Source organism: Callithrix jacchus, chromosome 12, assembly GCF_049354715.1.
Source record: "Callithrix jacchus isolate 240 chromosome 12, calJac240_pri, whole genome shotgun sequence".
NCBI classification, from domain to species: domain Eukaryota; kingdom Metazoa; phylum Chordata; class Mammalia; order Primates; family Cebidae; genus Callithrix; species Callithrix jacchus.
Genome location: NC_133513.1, coordinates 42,713,644 through 42,732,620, shown reverse-complemented (window position 1 = coordinate 42,732,620; position 18,977 = coordinate 42,713,644). Strand labels below are relative to the sequence as shown.

At 52.0% G+C, this 18,977-nt stretch overlaps 1 protein-coding gene across 3 annotated transcripts; it reads left to right on the top strand.

Moving 5' to 3' along the window:
- The first annotated feature begins 2,010 nt into the window (after positions 1 to 2,010).
- Positions 2,011 to 12,806, top strand: LOC100403842 (synaptotagmin-15). Of its 3 annotated transcripts, XM_035266133.3 has the most exons (9): positions 2,011 to 2,566; positions 3,584 to 3,788; positions 4,297 to 4,439; positions 5,315 to 5,610; positions 7,223 to 7,393; positions 7,965 to 8,085; positions 9,053 to 9,232; positions 10,579 to 10,707; positions 12,326 to 12,806. In XM_035266133.3, the coding sequence occupies exons 1-9, from the start codon at positions 2,068 to 2,070 to the stop codon at positions 12,490 to 12,492; spliced, it is 1,911 nt and encodes a 636-aa protein (XP_035122024.2). In that variant the 5' UTR covers positions 2,011 to 2,067; the 3' UTR covers positions 12,493 to 12,806. The 3 variants fall into 3 exon arrangements, with proteins under 3 accessions (XP_035122024.2, XP_078201509.1, XP_017834427.2); XM_078345383.1 differs by having other exon boundaries at positions 10,579 to 12,806; XM_017978938.4 differs by lacking the exon at positions 12,326 to 12,806 and having other exon boundaries at positions 10,384 to 10,719.
- The last annotated feature ends 6,171 nt before the right edge of the window (positions 12,807 to 18,977 follow it).

Sequence of the window (18,977 nt, the reverse complement as noted above, 5' to 3'; positions counted from 1 at the left end):
GAGGTGATGGAGGGCTGGGTGAGGTTTTTGCCATGATAAAGATGGACAGAGAAGAAAGAGCTGGCAGGACTTGGCGACACAGAGGAAGATTGGGGACTTCAGAAAAGCACAGCATGGAGGTTGAGAGATGGCAGCTCTAGGTCTGGCACTCAGGAAGTACCAGAAGGGATTCCCTTTTCAAAAAAATACCCACTACCCACCCCACCCCCAGAACAGCCTGAGTGCAGTTTGAGCCCGATCATGGAGGCAGCTGGTGTGGGTGGGACCACATACACTATTAGGGCCGCTCAGGTGGGGTGGAGGGAGCCTGGGGGAAGGGGTCAAGATAGCTGAGGGGTTCCACATAGGGGTCCCCTAAACCTTGATAGCTGCCTGAGTTCAGTGTCGGAGCTCTAGACAGAGGAAGGGGAAATGTAAGCCACCTGTCCCAGGGCACTGCATGAACAACACGGTCCGCACAATGATCCCAGAGAGGTCACGTCCTCATCCCCCAACTCCATGAGTACATGGCAAAGGGGCTTGCAGGTGCGATTAAGTTAATGATCTTGAGATGGGGGGTGGCGGTTATCCTGGATTATCTGATGAGTCTCGTGTAGTCACAGAGGTCCCTACAAGAGAGACGCAGAAAGAGTTGATGTGAAATGACCCAGAGTGAGAGAGGTTAGGAAAGGCTGTGCTGCATGCAGACTGTGAAGACCAAGGAAGGAGCCACTAGCCAGCAGCCTCTAGGAGCTGGAAACACTGGGAAACAGATTCTCTCCCCTTGCCTCCAGAAGGCACAGGCCCTACCAACCCAGTTCAGAGTCCTGACCCCCAGAACTGTGTGGTTTAAACCACTCAATCTGTGGCACTTTGTTGCAGGGGCAACGAGAAACATACAGACATCTAACTCAGACTGGAGGGGGACCCAAGCCCCATTTCCTGAGACACCTGCCCCCACAGTGACCTCGGGGAAGCAGAAGTGGGGGAGGATTCTCCAGCCACCCCAGACTGTCTCCAAGTACAGCGGAGAGCTAGGCCCAGTGCACAGCTGAGGGCACTTGCTGGGTGAAAAGGCCGAGGGGTCCGCCTTCTCATGGCCCGGCCTGCCCATATCCTAGAAGGGGAGTGGGTGCGGCCTCTGCACCCTGGGGCTGAGGGCTCCCAGACCCGGCTCAGTGGGGCATCCCAGTTCACCACCCTCCCCGCCTTAGGTGAGCCAAGGCCGGGCAGGATGGAGCCTCAGGCACACTGACTGCCTCTAGGACAGGTACAGGTGACACTGGGGTGTGGGGCCCAGGCTATGACTGCACAGAACCTTCAAGGCTGTAAAACAAGAAGGCCCATCCCTCGAAAACACGCTCTCCCCCACAACCCCCAACACTAGGCTGCACCACAGACACACATGTTCCTTTCCGTCCCCACTCAGACGCCTCGAGGTCTCAGACGCTCCCCACCAGAGCCTCGGGGCTGGGGGGAACCACGGGGACGCGGCCAGGGCGATCAACGGGGTGACCAGCAGTGGACGCGCAGCACCTTTACTCCCACCTCTCCGGCAAGGCGCGTTCACCAGCCTGGACTGGCCAGCGCGGGCCCTGCACTCTAATAATCACCATAATAATAGGGGCTGGGTGTACGGAGGGGACCCAGGCGACGCCGGCCTCAGTCCGATAACCACCGTAACAGCGGCTGGGCCGCGCCGCGCCTCCGCTCTAAGTGCTCCTTACATAGTTCATTAGACACCAGCAGGCTGGCCACCCTTATGAGAGCCCCTCACAGACAATAACCCAGTTGAGGAGAGTGAACCCAGAGTGTGGACGTTAAGCTATCCCAAATCGCAGGGCTGGCGAATGAGGAGCCGGAGTTGGAATACAGGAGCTTCTAGAACCCGCTCCAGAATCGCGCTCTGGACCCCTCGTCCATTAGTTCGCTGAGCGCGAATGGGTGAGCTAGCGCGGCGTTCCTGCCCAAGGCGGTCAGGGGAGCGGCGCTGGGGCCCGGGACCCGCGCGGAGACTCCGCCCCGGAATCCGAGAAGGCTCCCTTGAGCCGGGGTCGGAGCTGCGCCTGGAGGGGTCTCGGCCTAGGGATGATCAGGGTGGGCCGGGACACAGTCCTGGCCACGGGCAGGTCGCGTGCCAAGGCCACCAGGTGTGAGGGGTCGGGTGCGAAGCCCCAAGTCAGACGCGGGTGCGAAGGCTGCAGCTCTGCCCTCCGGGATGGGGGTGGTCCTCTCACCCCACCTTGCCCCAAGAAGCAGGGAGCCCTGGGCGCCCCTGGCACTGGAGCCCGGGACCCGCCTCGCCTGAGCCCTGCGGAAGACCTCACGGTAGGTTCTTCGCCCCTTCACCTCCGGGCCTGGGCCTGGGCCAAGGCCGGGCTGGGGCGGGGCTGCGGCTTCAGGGCGCTGGGTCCCTGCCCCTTCCGTGCACCGCGCGGCTCCTCGCACCGCAGCGGCACCAGCGCCACCACGGACCGCCCCAGCGCCCGCCCGACGGCGTCCCGCCGCGCTTTAAGAGCCAGCCCCGCAGTCCAGCCCGAAGAGGCCAGACCAGCGAGACCACCCTGCGGGAGCAGTCCCATGGCAGGTAAGCGCCCTCGCCTACCCAGTCCGGCGCCAGCCCCGGCCCCTCTGTGGTCCTTTCAGCACTTGCCTCCGCCCCGCCGCCTCCGCTGGGGTGCACTCGGCCCCCCGGACTCGGCGCCCTCATAGAGGGGCACTGGGATGGAGTGGAGGCTGAGGCCAGCTCTTCGCTGTCAGTTGCGTCTTAGGAGGTGTGGGGGTCCCGCCTTTTCACCACCCCACCCAGTCCAGATTCCTGAGCCCGGGACGCCCGGTACCCGCATGTCACCCTAAGGGAGGCACCTTTTTGGCCCAGCCAAGGTGGCCAGCTGTTGGGACCCAGCGTCTGAGCACCCCTGGGCGGAGCCTCCTAAGCCCCCCAAATGTGGACTTGTGAGGGCCAGCAGCAAAGGGGCCTTGCCCTCTCCACCTCCCACCCCCTCCACCTCCTCCCACCCACTCTCCTGAGCGCACACGCGCGCTCACCTTGATAGAGGGCTAGGGGAGGGAGCGGGTGTTAGAGAAGGTTAGGGAACCTGAGCCAGAGTCCAGCCTCACAGCGGGTTCCAGGGGCCCCGGAGGGTATCGGTCTGATTGCAGACCAGGAGGAAGGTTCCTTCCAGGGTTTTCCCTAACTGACTGCGCCCACAGCCAAGTGCCCCTCCTGTCCTCAACAGGAGCCCGGGGTTGGAGGTTCTGGTGAGGGCAGGTTTGATTTCTACTCAGAAACAGAAGGAAGTGGTTTCTTTAAGCCAGAACCCAAAGGGCAGGGCCAGCTGTTTTCCAAGGAAAACCAGAAAGTTCTGCCCAGGGCTCTCAGACCCTAGAAGGGGAGTGGTTGGGGTAAACGGCTTTTCCTCTGAGAGTTGGCAGAACCCAGCCAGCAGCATTCCTCCCGGAAGCCCTCCCCAGCAGGGGCCACTCCTGAGATCAATCCCAGGGGGCAGGGTTGCTGCCCCGGTTCTGCCCCAGCAGGCCAGGGCTGTGAGGGAGGGTGGCTTCCCCAGGCTGGCATCACAGTACTGGTGGTCTCTGCCCTCAGACCAGCTGGCCCTGGTGATCGGGGGCACCATCGGGGGGCTGCTGCTGCTGCTGTTGATCGGGGCAAGCTGCTGTCTGTGGAGACGGTTCTGTGCCACCCTCACCTATGAGGAGCTGCCTGGAACACCAGCCACGGCCACTGCAGCTGCCTCCAGTGGACAGCGGGACAGGCTCTGCCAGCCACATGCTAGGACCCCACCAAGCAGGTGAGGCAGGATGTGGGGCCAAATGGGTCCTTGGAGATTCCCTCAAGGTGGGGTCAAAAAGGAAAGCCCTGTTTATGGGGAGCCTCTTCTGTGCTGCTTCGGTGCTAGGAGCTATCACAAAGAAATCCCAGAAACCTCACATCAGCTGTTAGGCAGGCATTATGAAACCCATATTCCAGGTGAGGAAACTGTGGCTCAGCGCATGTAAGCAACTGGTTCAGAGGGCACAATTAGTAAGTGGCAGAACAGGAATCCGAACCCAGACTGGCTGACATCGTCATCAGGGGCTGTGTTCCTTCTGCAAATTCCGTGTGTGTGTGTGTGTGTGTGTGTGTGTGTGTGTGTGTGTCTGTTGCCTGATATGGCCCGGGAAAATGGTGTCCTGGCCTCCTCCAGCTCCTGATGGCTTTTCTTCCTCCAGCCCCTGGCGCTCAAGCATCCTGACTGAGCGCTCTGAGGCCACATCATTCACTTGCCACCTACATGTTGTCTCCCTGTCTCTGGACAGGCCACCAGGTGTGCCATTTGTGGTGCCCCCTTCCCTTCAAGGCCGAGACTGGGTGCCCCTCCACAGCGGAGAGTGGGCCCACACCCCATGGGACCCCCGCCTGGCATCAGAGCTGCTGCCTCACAACCCCAGCGGTGGCCTTGGTGAGTGCCCCTGCCAGGGCCTGCCCAGAGGTCAGGGTCTGCTCAGGTAGCCCCATCTGCTTTCACCAGCCTGGCTCCAGAACACAACTGAACCAGCCCAGGGATGCCAGGGTTGCCCAGGGACCATCCTTTCTGGGTACTTTCATTTATGAAGTGCTTGCTGCACCCCATGAGGTGAGACACGGGCTTGGGTGCTAATTAGGAGTGAGACCTCACCATGACTCTGTGGGGGAAGAATGATCACCCCATTTGACATAAACTGAGGCCGTAAACAGCAGATTGGGATTGGAACGCAGGCATCCCAGGTACAGAACTTGTACTGGGTCCCACTCCAGGTTGATGGGTTGGCTGACCAAGGAGAAAGAATGGTAGGGACTGCAAACACAGCTTTCTGCCACCTCTGTGCCCTGAAGATCTCCCAAGAGACCATCCCAGGACCCACCCAACAATCACCTTGGCCCTTCTAATTTAAAGAGGAAGAAAAAGGCCATGCTTTATCACTGAGTCATTCCCTAGACACCATGAAAGGGGGCCAGGCCAGGTGATGGCTACTGTGTCCTTGAAACAGGCCCTGACCTCCAAGGATGGGGGCCAATCCCAGGGGACAGGAGTATGAATAATCTGGACTCTGCTAGGATTCCCAGCCTGGCCAAGCAATGCCTTCCTGCTGAGAAGCCTTCCTGGAGGAGCTGCACTAGAGAGAGGGAATGTGTTTAGTCTGGAGAGGAGAGTGGGGTGGATGTGGTCAGGCTAGCTGAGGCTCAGCAGAGAGGGATGGACCAGGATGGGGATGAGTGCCCAGAGCTCGCCCCCTGGGCTGTCTCCCGTGCCCCTGCCTTCCTCTGGTCTGCCAGCCCTCCCACCCTCTGTTACAGGAGATGCATGTAAGGTGGGGACCATCAATCCAGAGCTGTACAAGTTCTCAGAAGACAGCAGTGAGACCGAATTCCCTGCCGGCTGCCTAGGGCGGCTGTGGTTCTCGGTGGAATATGAGCAGGAGGCCGAGCGGTTGCTGGTGGGCTTGATCAAGGCACGGCAGCTACAAGCCCCCTCAGAGACCTGCAGCCCTCTGGTGAAGCTCTACCTGCTGCCTGATGAGCGGCGCTTCCTCCAGTCCAAGACCAAACACAAAACCTGCAACCCGCAGTTTGACGAGCACTTCATCTTCCAGGTATAGCCTCTGGAGCTGGCAGGCTCTGGTACCCCTGTGTTCCTGGGAAGGTGCAGGCCTTCAGGAGAGCCCAGCCTCCTGTACCAGCCAGGGCCCTGCAGCCCCCTGGGACCCTCGATGCCACAGCTCTGCTTTACCTAGTCTGCCAGGTTAAGGCCTATAGGAGCTGATCCCTGATAAGAGGGACAGGGAAGATTTGGTGAGTAGTGACCAGAAGCCTGGGCTCCCCTGTCCTGACTGTCTGGAGAAGAGTGTGCAAAAACACAATTTTAGAGCAACTACTGAATGCCAGGCCCTAGCCTATGGGGCTCAGGGGAATTATCCCAAAGGCCTGTGGCAGTGTGGGGTTTCTGGCAAGTTTATCCAAGGAAGGCAGAAGATGGGCCCTAAAGGGACTGCAGGAGCTGCCTGTGCTGTCAGAGGCCAGTGTGGGGCCCCAGTGCTCTCCTGGGGCAGGTGTGGCGCCTTGCTGCACTTTGGGCTGGCCGGCTTGGGTTCTGGGCTCCAGAGGTGGAGAGGCTGTTGTGGCACCGAGCCAGTTTCACAGGGGCCTGGGAGCCTTACCAGGTGACTGGGGGTTCTTAGGGGAAGCAGCCGTCAAGACCTGCCAAGAGGCCTTGGACAAACATGTTCTCAAGAGCTGGGTGGCTAGCTGGCCGAGAGGTGAGGTGCAGACAGGCATCTCTCAGGAGGAGCGTGACTGCCAAGGCCAGGGCCATGACTTGTGCCTTCCACCCTGGCAGAGAGCTGGAGAGAGGGGTGCAGTGGGGCCTAGTGCGAGGCCATCTTGCTGAGCCAGGGCCAAGGCAGAACCCCCAGAGAGCTCCCCCTTCCTCCCCAAGGTCCATGCGACACACAGACATGGACCCCTTTGAGTTCCACTGCCATTTTAAGGATGGGGCAACTTCAGCCAGGGTCGCATAGACTATGGGGAGGAAGAGGGAGGCTCTCTGGGGGTTCTCTCTTGCTCGGCCAGAATTCACAGGGGAATCGCTCTTCTCAAGATGTCAGAATCCAAGGCTACAGCCTTGTGACGTGCCACGTGTCATGCTTTCGAGCTCATTTTTCTTGATTCATCACTTCCCCACTCTATCTCACCCCAACTGGATCCAGTCCCTCTGTGCTTTCAGAGGAAAGGGGGGAAGGGAGAAGGGGAAAGAGAAGGAAATCAATATTAATGGGCCCTCTACTATAGGTCAGACACTAGGATTGGGGTTTTATGGGCCTGTGCTACAGTGCAGGGTGGTGGCAGGGCCACACTCACAGTGCAGGTGCGTCACTTGGAGCTTCAGTTAAGTGGCAGATTCCTCCGATTTATGGGGCTGGGCTGGGGCCCAAGATCCTGTATTTCTAACAGGGCTCCAGATGGTGGTGGATGCTACAGGTTCTCAGACCGCACACTGTGTAACAAGGCCCTGGCACCTACCCCCACTTTTCAGGGGTACACGGCTCTGTTACTGAGAAGGTCCCCCTGAAAATGCCTGAGTTTGTGGGGTGTGGGTCCCTGGTTGAGACATCCTTTCCCAAAACACCCAGGTCCAGAATAACAAGTCACACCATCCCATCCCCAAACACCCATGCCTGACCCTGGCTGGGTCCTTGTCTCCCCCAGGTGTCCAGCAAGACCGTTACCCAGAGGGTGCTGAAGTTCTCCATCTACCATGTGGACAGGCGGAGGAAGCATCAGCTCCTGGGCCAGGTGCTGTTCCCCTTGAATAATGAGACCCTGGCAGGGGACTGCCGACACATCATCTGGAGAGACCTGGAGCCCGAGAGCCTGGAGGTAAGGTTGTGGTCACCATGCGTATGCCACTGAGCGTCAGCCAGCAGCTGTGCACAGGGCCTGGCAGCACCTGCTGGCGGTGTCAGCCTCAGCATCTGGCACACCACCCTACAACAGCAACTCAGGGAGGAGGGCTCAGGCCCGGAGCAGCATGGTGGGTCATGGACCTGCTCCTGAGCAGGGAGGGCCTGCTTGAGGTCCTGTTGTCACATAAGCCATCAGACTCCCTGAGCAACCTGAAATATCCACATTTGGGTTCCCATCCTGGTCAGACAGCTGTGAGAGGTGACACCACAAATGGTCCAGCTCAGGGAAATGTTTCCCCACCCCCACCACCCCTGGGAAGGCCATGGGTCGCTCAGAACTAGGTGTGAATCCTTAGCTCTGGTCCACAGGACTACACAAGCCCCTTAAACTGTCCAGACTTAAAATGACAGTGGAACTCAAAGGGGACGATGTGGGTGTGTCGCATGGACTGCTGGGAGAAGGGGGAGGCTCTGTAGGGGTTCCGCAGCCCCGTCAGCACCTGTCAGAGTAACAGGGTGGGGTGCTTCCATCTCGGCCTCCCCAGCCCCCCTCAGAGTTTGGCGACCTCCAGTTCTGCCTCAGCTACAATGACTACCTGAGCCGCCTGACGGTGGTGGTGCTGCGTGCCAAGGGCCTCCGGCTTCAGAAGGACAGGGGCGTTGTCAGTGAGTTCCTCCCTTTCCTCCTGGGGAAGATCCTGCCTACTGAGCTTACAGCCTGGGGCTACATTCCAGCCTCACCCCTGACCATCCAGTTTCTTCTTGCATACACCCTATCACAAAGCACTCACTACCTCACAAGATGTGCCCTCCCTCGGTGGACAGTTCTGGTACAGGAAGCCTCTTCCAATGTTGAACCCAAGGCTGCATCTCCTTGGCCTTCCCCGCTAAGTGTTCTAACCCAACCACAAGACCAGGCCCTGCCCTTCCTGTTTCCCTAGGCAGCATCTTGGCTCCTTGAACTGTCCTGCTGCCTCCACCTCCACCTTTCCATCAGGTGCATGGGTCCGGTTCCTCCAGGGTGAGGCCAGCACCTCCCTGCCCCCAGGGGAAGGAAGGGCTCCTGGCTCACTGGGCACTGATACTTGGCCTCCCAGAATACAGGAGCTGCAGGAGGGGAGGCCTCAGCTCACCCCACCTGTCCCACCAAATTTGGGCTAACCCAGCACGTCCCACCCACCCGAGTGAGGTGGTGGTGGCCAGCCACCTGTTTGTGTTCATGTCTGGGTCACCATAAGCCAGGCGGGATCCAGACCTTCCACATGACTCTGAGCCTCACCCACCAAATCTCAGCCCTCTGTACAAGATGTTTAAGGGACTCCAGGGGACCTGGGGACCCCATGATTAGCCGGCCAACAGGGAGGGACAAGCATGTGGTGGCAGGCTCTGGTAAACCAGGGCCAGGCAGAGCTATGAGTGCTTTTCTGAGGCAAAGAGGAAGGAAAAGGAAGGGAGTGGAGCCCCGCCTGGGCCACAAGGCAGTGCACTCCTCAGCCTGCTTCCTCTGGTCACACCCATGGGCTATGTGAGGGGTGGGGCCCTGGCGCCTAGCTTGGGCACGTGCCCTCCTAGCCTGACCTCCCACAGGCTCCCGCCCTCCTCTGCCAGCCCATGAGTGCTCACTGTTCCCCAGGTGTGTTTGTCAAAGTGTCTCTGATGAACCACAACAAATTTGTCAAGTGCAAGAAGACCTCAGCTGTGCTAGGCTCCATCAATCCTGTGTACAATGAGACCTTCAGCTTCAAGGCCGACGCCACTGAGCTGGATACCGCCAGCCTCAGCCTGACCGTGGTGCAGAACATGGAAGGGGACAGTAAGGCCACACCCCACCCCGGGCTATTGGGACGAGGGCCACGAGGGGCTGCCAGTGTTCAGGCAGAGAGAGTGCCTCCTGTCCTGACCTCGGAAGGAGCTGTACGAGCTCCCTCCCTGGTTAAGGAAGCTAGTGCTCAGAGAGGCTGAAATACTTGCCCAAGGACACACAGCTTCCCAGTAGGAGGGCTGGGTTTCATGCCCAGCCTTTAGTCCAGTTGAGCTCTTTCTGTGGCACCTTAGAGACAGGTCAAGCAGCCGGGTACCGTGGCTCACACCTGTAATCCCAGCACTTTGGGAGGCTAAAGTGGGTGGATCACTTAAGCTCAGGAGTTCAACACCAGCCTGGCCAACATGGTGAAACTCCCGTTTCTATTAAAAATACAAAAATTAGCTGGGCGTGGTGCCACACGCTTGTAATCCCAGCTGCTTGGGAGCCTGAGGCTGGAGGATCTCTTGAACCCGGGAGGCTCTGTCAAAGAAAAAAAGAACGAGGTTAAGCAATGGCCTCTGCTGCCCTCTCCTGGAGCAAATCAACAGAGAGCGGGGGAGGGAGCAGGGCCGCCACAAGCCTGGAGACCTGGTGCACTGAGCTTCCTCGCGCCTTCTAGACAAGCCTTTGGGGTTCTGGGCGAGTTCTGTCAGCCAGCTCTCCCACATGGCCCACAGCCCAGCATGCACTGGCACTGTGGGGAAGCTGAGCCATCAGGCCACGGCTGGCCACATGGCCTGGATTTAAGACCCTTCTCCATGGTGGCCAGTGAATGCTACTACTGAATGTACTCTTGGAGGCCGAGGCCTTCTTTCTAGAGAGCCTTTCCTCCCTCAGCTCTTTGGCATAAGGTAGACTTAATACGACCCTACAGAAGGGTGTGGGGCAGAGCGGGTGCTCTGAAGGTGAGGGTCTCTTTCAGGGCTCTCCTTCCTCCCAAACTCACAGGGGGAGAAGCAGCCCTTCCAGCTCCAGAGCAAAAGCAGGGCCCCTTTGGGGGCTGTCAGCTCCTGCTCAGAGAGGAGGGAGCTTGCTACTTCCTCCTGGGGAGGAAGAGAAGAGAGGGAGGGAAGGAGGGAGGCAGAAACGGAGGGAGGGGTGGTCACTGGGGATGTGGCTTCTGTGCTCAGGAGTACACTGGTGCTCTCCCTCCCCTGCAGAGAGCCAAGAGCTGGGCCGGGTGGTGGTGGGCCCCTACATGTACACCCGTGGCAGAGAGCTGGAGCACTGGGATGAGATGCTCAGCAAGCCCAAAGAGCTGGTGAAGCGCTGGCACGCGCTCTGCTGCACCACAGAGCTCTGACCCCCTTGGGGTTCACTTTGGGAGCCTACTGTCCTCTGCCGTTGCACTGCAGCCACAGCCACAAGCATGGACGTTTCATTCAACCGCTCCCTGAGCTGCGAGGCCAGCCCGAGCCAGTGGGATGTGAGTGCTGATGTGCAGGAGAGAAGAGGGGACGAGGAAGCCCCAGCCCCGTCATCAGGTCAGCAGCTGTGGCCATACAGCCTTCCAACACACTCCAACCTCCTTACCTGCGGGGCTGCCTCGGCTCAGAACCCCAGCTCCTGGTCCTCACCGCCCTGATTTGGACCAAAATCTCAGGTGCTCAGAAGAAAGATCCTATTTAGTGATGACCGAGCTCTATTTACTGAATGGATGTACAGGCTACACTTGGGTGCCTCCATCTGGGAAAGCCGAAGATGTCTTAATGCAGTCGATGACCCACACTGCTTTTCAACCAGGTTTCTCTGCTTTCTGCCTGGCAGAGAAAACACACTGCTGCGGGAGAGCGCTGTGAGCAGCCCACGCAGGCACCAAATGCATGGCTCACTGTGCTGGGTGAGGAGGGCTTCCTCACATGTTAGGTCCTCCACGGGGCTGTGTCAAATGCCTCCCACATTGTATCAAGTCGGCCCACGGCCCACCCTCCCCACAGTCCAAAACCACACAGCCCTGGATCTCCAGCTGTTCTGCCGCTGTTTCTGTGGTCTCCCTGATTAACAGCATTCAGCTCCTGGCCTCTCCCTTTGAGCAGGAAATGGTGAAAGCATGTGGCTCTGGTGCAGCCCACAGGCTGAGATTGCTGTGTTGCAGTACTGATGTAAAATTTGTTAAGAAGAAAGTACCCACATATGGCCACCATCAACTCCCCAGAAGTTGCGCTCAAGCTAGTGAGTAGGCCTTGTGCTTGTCACAGTTACTGTAACAGGCAGTATGTATTTGCACCTGGCGCCATGCAGCCTGCACCTCAACACGTTGTTTTGCATAACTAGAACAGAACATGGAACCAGTATTTTTTGTTTTTGTTTTTGAGATGGAGTTTTGCTCTTGTTGCCCAGGCTGGAGTGGAATGGTGCAATTTCAGCTCACTGCAGCCTCCATCCCCCAGGTTCAAATTATTCTACTGCCTCAGCCTCCCAAGCAGCTGGAATTACAGACACCCACCATCACACCCAGCTAATTTTTTGTATTTTTAGTAGAGACGGGGTTTCGCCATGTTGGCCAGGCTGGTCTCGAACTCCTGGCATCAGGTGATCCACCTGCCTCGGCTTCCCAAAGTGCTGGGATTACCAGTATCTTTTTCTCATGCGTGAAACAACTTTAGGAAAAGAGGCAATGAATGTTATATTGAGTTTGTACCTCTTTAACTCCACCTCTGATTTCTGTCAATCTACAAATCAAGTGTTGCCTGGCAGTGGTCCATATGGACAGAATATCTTGTGTTTGCTTTTTATCACTTATTTCACATGTACATTTTCAAAGTAGTCCACAGTAGTCCACAAAACTGCAGTTTCTAATAGCTTCATGACACACAGGTAATAGGGGTTCTCTGTACGTTTATAGAGCAGGCTACCACAGTGGAACTGTTTGTTTCACCTGACATCCCAATAGGTGCCACCCCTACATTCCAAGGTGAGATTTCCGACTAGCAGTGACTTTTGCAGGGCCACTTAGAAAAGCTGCAAGTATCCTTTTCTGCAGGACAGAGTAGACTGGTGCATCTGACTCATCCCTGAAAAACTCTAAATGGCAAGAGACTAGCAGGCTCTCTGTACTGATGGGGAGGAAAAAGAGGTTGTTGTTTGTGTTGTTCTCTACAGACATATGCAGGGCAAGAAGTATATGGATGCTTACCATGAACCAGAGAGACCTGGCTGAGGTTGTCTCAAATCCTGTCCACATGGCAACTCCACAAGAAAGATGCCCCTTAAATTTCCATAAAAGACCTTATAATCAGCGAGTCGATTTCCACAAAATAAAGTGCTAGAATTTGATTGGATTTAATTGATTATGTAGAACAATTTGGGGCCATTTGAAATCTTTAAAATCATCTATCTTCCTGTTCATTAACATGGTATATCACTTCTTTAAGTCTCTTGTACATATCTTAGAATTATTTTTGCGGTTTTCAGTAAAGTGTTCTTGCACATCCTTCATTAGATTTATTCTTAGGTGTTTTATATTTGTTTATGGCTAGTATATACAGATTCTGTTGCTAAAAATCTATGTTGACCTTGTTATCCAGTGAGTGGCCTTGCAATATTCATTTAAATTATAATAATTTACAGATTTTTTTTTGTATAATCATGTCCTCTGTGAATGACAGTTTTCTTTCTTCCTTTCTTAATCTTTATGCTTTATTTATCTCTTGCCTACTTGCAGTAACCAAGCAACTGAACAAAAAAGAAAGAAAGAAAAGGAATCCAGATCGTAAAGGAAGAAGTAAAACTATATTTGCACATGACATAATCTTATGCATGGAAAATTCTAAAGGATCCACACACAAATAAAAACTACTAGAGCTAATACATTCAGAAAGGTTGCAAGATACAAGATTGGTATCCAAATTTCAGCCGCTAGGACCTCCAGCAGAATGCTGACTATAAGTAGTGAGAGTGGGTATTCTTTTTTTTTTTTTTTTTTTTTTTTGAGACGGAGTTTCGCTCTTGTTACCCAGGCTGGAGTGCAATGGCTCGATCTCGGCTCACCGCAACCTCTGCCTCCTGAGTTCAGGCAATTCTCCTGCCTCAGCCTCCTGAGTAGCTGGGATTACAGGCACGCGCCACCATGCCCAGCTAATTTTTTGTATTTGTAGTAGAGACGGGGTTTCACCATGTTGACCAGGATGGTCTCGATCTGTTGACCTCGTGATCCACCCACCTCGGCCTCCCAAAGTGCTGGGATTACAGGCTTGAGCCACCGCGCCCGGCCTATAGTGGGTATTCTTGTCTCACTCACAATCTCAGGGGCGGTGGGTGGGGCATGGGGACAGCTGTCAATATTCAGCATGAAGTATGATAGTTGCTATAGGATTTTTAATGTGCTCATGAACATATATTCTCAAGCTGTTAAAAAGGTTTTTTAAAAAATCACAAATGAGGTTAAATTTCTCTCAGATACTTATTCTGCACCTTTTGAAATAATTATATTTTTCTCCTTTATTCTTTGGACGTGATGACTTATACTAATTGACTGTTGAATGTCAAACCAAACTTACATTCTTGTAATAGAAACTAGTGGGTTACGTGTTTGCGTGTGTATGCAGGTTTAGACACATAAACACAACAATACTTGGACTTACTTATTTAAAATTTAGATTTATCAGAGAGAACATGACCATAAAATAAAATAAAATTTAGATTTAAGGTGGGCACAGTGGCTCACACCTGTTATCCTAGCATTTTGGAAGGCCACGGCAGGTAGATTACCTGAGCTCAGAAAACTTGGTCTCTACAAAAAACACAACATTAGCCAGATGTGGTGGCATACTCCTGTCGTCCCAGCTACTTGGGAGGCTGAGGCAGGAGTATTGCTTGAGCCCAGGAAGTTAAGGTAGAAGTGCGTCGTGTGCACACCACTGCAGCCCGGCTGACAAAGCAAGACCCTGTCTCCAAAAATTAAATAAATAAATAAATAAAATGTAGATTAATTTGCTATTATATTTTCCAGGGTTTTTGCAGTTATGTTCATGACAGACTTTCCTATAATATTCTTATCATTCTGCTCTTGCACTTGAAAGAATGCGCATACTGCAGTTGTGTGCAGATGTTATGTGTATTTCAACTGGGTCCAGTTTGCTAATCAGATTGGCCAAATTATCTACATCTTTACTGATATTTTTGTTTGTTTTTCTGTAAATTACTGAGAGAGGCTAAAACCTGCCACTATTCTTATGAATTTGTTTATTTTTCCTTTGAGTTGTGTCAGTTTTTCTTTTATGCATTCAGAGGCTGTTATTAGGCTCCTACCCATTTAAAATGGACATTTTCTGGTAGAGTGAACCCTTTATTATGTGAAATGGCTTTCTCTACCATTCACAATCGTATTTTTACACTTTTTTCCTTAATTTGAATTTTTTAATGTTCTTACAATGATGTCACGTCTCTTGAATAGAGTTGTTGTAATCAAGTCTGTCAATTTTTATCTTTCGTGTATTTCGTTCATTTACATTTAATGTAACTACTGATATAGTTGTGTTCATAAATACCATCTTACTATTTATTTCCATCTGTCTTACCCATTATACAATTCTTTTTCTCTCATCTGTTGCTTTCTTTCAGATCATTTTTTAAATTCAATTTCCCCCCACCATTGGTTGCCACTTAAACATTCTGTTATAATTTCTTTAGTGGTTTCCTCCACAGATTACAACTTGTACACATTATTATGTACAATAAAAATGTAATAAAAATGTTACCTTTTACTGCTTCCCAGACAATGCTATGATCTCACAATACTGAATCTCTCTTTACCTCCATTCTACTCTTGCATGTATATTATCGATATTACTCATTTTAATTCCACATATATTTCACACCTAACAAGACATGGTTATTATTGCTCTGTGCAGTCAATATTCATTTGTATTCACCCAGATATTCACTCTGTTGTTTTTTATTATCTCCTGCACGTTTATGATTCTGTCGTAGATCAGTTTTCTTCTACCTGAAGAATTCCCTTTAATCGTTTTGTGTATGCACATCTGCGGGCAGCAAATTTTCTCAGGTTTTTTTTGTGTGTTTGTTTTTGAGACAGGGTTTCACTCTGTCACCCAGGCTGGAGTGCAGTGGCATAATTATGGCTCACTGCAGCCTCAACTTCCCGGGCTTAAGCAATCCTCCCACCTCAGCCTCCCAAGTAGCTGGGACTGCAAGCATGCACCACCCCTCCTGACTAATTTTTTTGTATTTTTTGTAGAGAGAGGGTATCAACATGTTGTCCAGGCTGGTCTTGAACTCCTGATCTCAAGCAATCTGCCTGCTTTGACTTCCCAAAGGACTGGGATTACAGGCCACCTCACCCAGCCTTTCGCATCAGTTTTTGAATAGAAACAAAGAAACATCTATTTTAGGGCTGGGTGCGGTGGCTCAAGCCTGTAATCCCAGCACTTTGGGAGGCGGAGGCGGGTGGATCACAAGGTCAAGAGATAGAGACCATCCTGGTCAACATGGTGAAACCCCGTCTCTACTAAAAATACAAAAAATTAGCTGGGCAGGGTAATTACAGGCGTGTGCCTGTAATTCCAGCTACTCAGAAGGCTGAGGCAGGAGAATTGCCTGAACCCAGGAGGCGGAGATTGCGGTGAGCCTAGATCGTGCCATTGCACTCCAGCCTGGGTAACAAGAGCAAAACTCCGTCTCAAAAAAAAAGAAAGAAAGAAAGGAAGAAAAAGAAACGTCTATTTTTTTTTTTTTTTTTGAGACGGAGTTTTGCTGTTGCTGCCCAGGCTGGAGTGCAATGGTGCTATCTCAGCTCACTGCAACTTCCGCCTCCTGGGCTCAAGTGATTCTCCTGCCTCAGCCTCTCGAGTAGCTGGGATTACAGAAATGCACCACCCTGCCCAGCTAATTTTGTATTTTTAGTAAAGACAGTGTTTCTCCATGTTGGTCAGGCTGGTCTTGAGCTCCCAACCTCATGTGACCCACCGGCCTCAGACTCCCAAAGTGCTGGGATTACAAGCATGAGCCACCATGCAGGTGTGGCCTCAAATGCATTGCTAAAGGATATTTTTGCAAATACAGGATCACAGTTTGACACTTTTTTCTTTCAGCAACTTCAGAACGGCATTCCATTATCTTCTCACATCCATGATTTCTGTTGACAAGTGATTTTCAGTGTTATTGTTTCTCCTTTGAAAGTAAAGTGTCAGTAATGTGTGCTGGCTCTCACCTATTGTCCGCCCACGAGTTCAAAACAAGCCCAGGCAATAGAGCCAGACTCCCTCTCTACAAAAGAAAAAGAAAGGAGGTAGCGAGGGAGGAAAAGAGAAAAGAAGAAAGATGTCTCTCCTATCCACCTCTGGCTGCTTTTAATGTTTTCTCCTTGTCTTTTGTTTTCAGCAGTTTAAGTATAATGTGCCTGGGCCGGGTGCAGTGGCTGACACCTATAATCCCAGCACTTTGGGAGGCCAAGGCGGGTGAATCATCTGAGGTCAGGAGTTCAAGACCAGTGTGGCCAACATGGTGAAACCCTGTCTCTACTAAAAAAAAAAAAAAAATCCAAAAATTAACCAGGTGCAGTGACACATACCTGTAATCCCAGCTACTCAGGAGACTGAGGCAGGAGAATCACTTGACCCAGGAGGCAGAGGTTGCAGTGAGTTGAGATTGAGTGACACGGTACTCCAGCCTGGGTGACAGAGTGAGACTTCATCTCAAAAAATAAATAAATAAATAAAGTATGATGTGCCTGAATGCAGTTTTCTTTTTATTTATCCTGCTTGAGGATCATAAAGCTTTATCAGTTTTGGAAAATTCTCAGCCTATATTTATTTAACTGTTATTTCTGCCCCATCTTCCTCTCTTCTTCTCAGACTCCAGTTACATATGTGTTAGGTCTGTTCACCACTCCCCACAAGGATCTTATGTTCTTTGCTTTCCATACTCTTTGTTCTTCAGCTTCACGCTTTTATTCTGTCCTATATTAAAGTTCAAAGAATGTTTCTTCTGCTAAGTCTAATTGTAGTTAACCTATAGGCTAAATAGTTAATTTCTTTTTTATTGCTTGGTTTTTGGTTTTTTTTTTATGGAGTCTCACTCTGTTGCCCAGGCTGGAGTGCAGGCCTGATCTTGGCTCATTACAACCTCCACCTCCTCCCGGGTTCAAGTGATTCTTCCACCTCAGCCTCCTGAGTAGCTGGGACTATAGGCACTCACCACCATACCCGGCTAATTTTTGTATTTTTAGTGGAGACGGGGTTTCACCATGTTGGCCAGCTGGTCATGAACTTCAGACCTCATGGTCTACCCGCCTCAGCCTCCCAAAATGCTGGGATTACAGGCTTGAGCCATCATGCCCAGCTGTTAATTTCAATTATTGTATTTTTAAGCTTTAAATTTCCATTTTATTCTTTCTTATAGATTTCAGTTCTTTGATGAAAGTCTCTATTCCATCCATCAAGTCTGTGTCTGATAACACCAATATCTGGGTCATTAGTGGCTCCATTTTGCTGTGTATGCTTTCCCCTCATTCCTGTTTCGTGGTATGCTTGAGCATTTACTGTTGAATGCTAAACAGTATAATAAATTATAGTGGCTACAGGAGACATTATCTGAAAACGATGTCTTTCTCCGGGGAGGGCTTACCATGTTGTCTGATAGACAGAATGGGAAGATTTTACCTTAATCCAAGGGTATTGAACTGACTGGAGTCTATGTTGCGGTTTCTGTGAGGCTCCATCTCCACCTCTGGTTTATCTGCCTGTTTAAGAGTGTGGTCCTCCCAGGGCTCCAACTGAGAGTCCGATGTGATTATTAGGCTTCTTTTCCTTGATGGGTCCTGAACTCCAATTTTTATCTCATTAATATGACACTGCCCAACCTGCGGCCTTTCACAGGCTCTCTGCATAGCTTAACTCGGCAGATGCCTCAAGGGGCAAGTGTTCCTTCTCTGTGTCTTCCTTCTATATGATATCTTGGACCCTCCAGTTGCAGCTGCCCTGACAACCTCAGTCTCCATTTCTTGTCTCTCTAACTCTAAACTCTGCTGCCTTTGCTGCCTCTTAGCTGCGGCCCTCCGCCCTAATGCTCAGCCTCTTAGCTAAAATCAGCTCGCTTCCTGAAGGGAAGGGTAGTTCACAGAGGGCCACCTCGCCTCCTGTGTTTTCCTTCTTTTGAGATTATGGCCCTTCAAATTCTTGTTAACTGGGAAGCTTTCCAGAAACTTTTTTTTAAAGGTTTACTTTGTTTTATTCAGCTTTTCCAGTTGTCCTTGGCATGAGCATTGGTCTCCCTCAAGCAGAAAAAAAAAAATCTTTTCTCAGAAAAAAAGATTCTCGGCAAAGAGTGATTTTATAAGGGGAATGGGATTCAACAATTTTTGGGAAGGCTGGTGAAGCCAACATGGGAAGAGTTACTTGTATCAGTGTGCTATTTTTTGCTATAATGGTGCATAATAACTAATCATGGCATGCGAATGCCACACTGAAATTAGCACTCATTTCTAATACATCTGTGGGTCAGCTGGAGGTGGTCTGATCTAGGGTAGGTAACTCATTTTTTTTTTTTTTTTTTTTTTTTTGAGACGGAGTTTCTCTCTTGTTGCCCTGGCTGGAGTACAGTGGCACCTAATCTCAGCTCACCACAACCTCTGCCTCCCGAGTTCAAGGGATTCTCCTGCCTCAGCCTCCTGAGTAGCTGGGATTACTGGTGTATACCACCATGCCCGGCTAATTTTGTATTCTTTAGTATAAACGGGGTTTCTCCAAGTTGGTCAGGCTGATCTAAAACTCCCAATCTCAGGTGATCCACCCAC

Coding starts and splice junctions, on each gene's coding strand:
- LOC100403842 (XM_035266133.3), top strand. CDS start 2,068: ATGATCAGGGTGGGCCGGGACACAGTCCTGGCCACGGGCAGGTCGCGT. Junction 3,789..4,296: donor GCTAGGACCCCACCAAGCAG/GTGAGGCAGGAT, acceptor GTCTCTGGACAG/GCCACCAGGTGTGCCATTTG. Junction 4,440..5,314: donor CAACCCCAGCGGTGGCCTTG/GTGAGTGCCCCT, acceptor CCTCTGTTACAG/GAGATGCATGTAAGGTGGGG.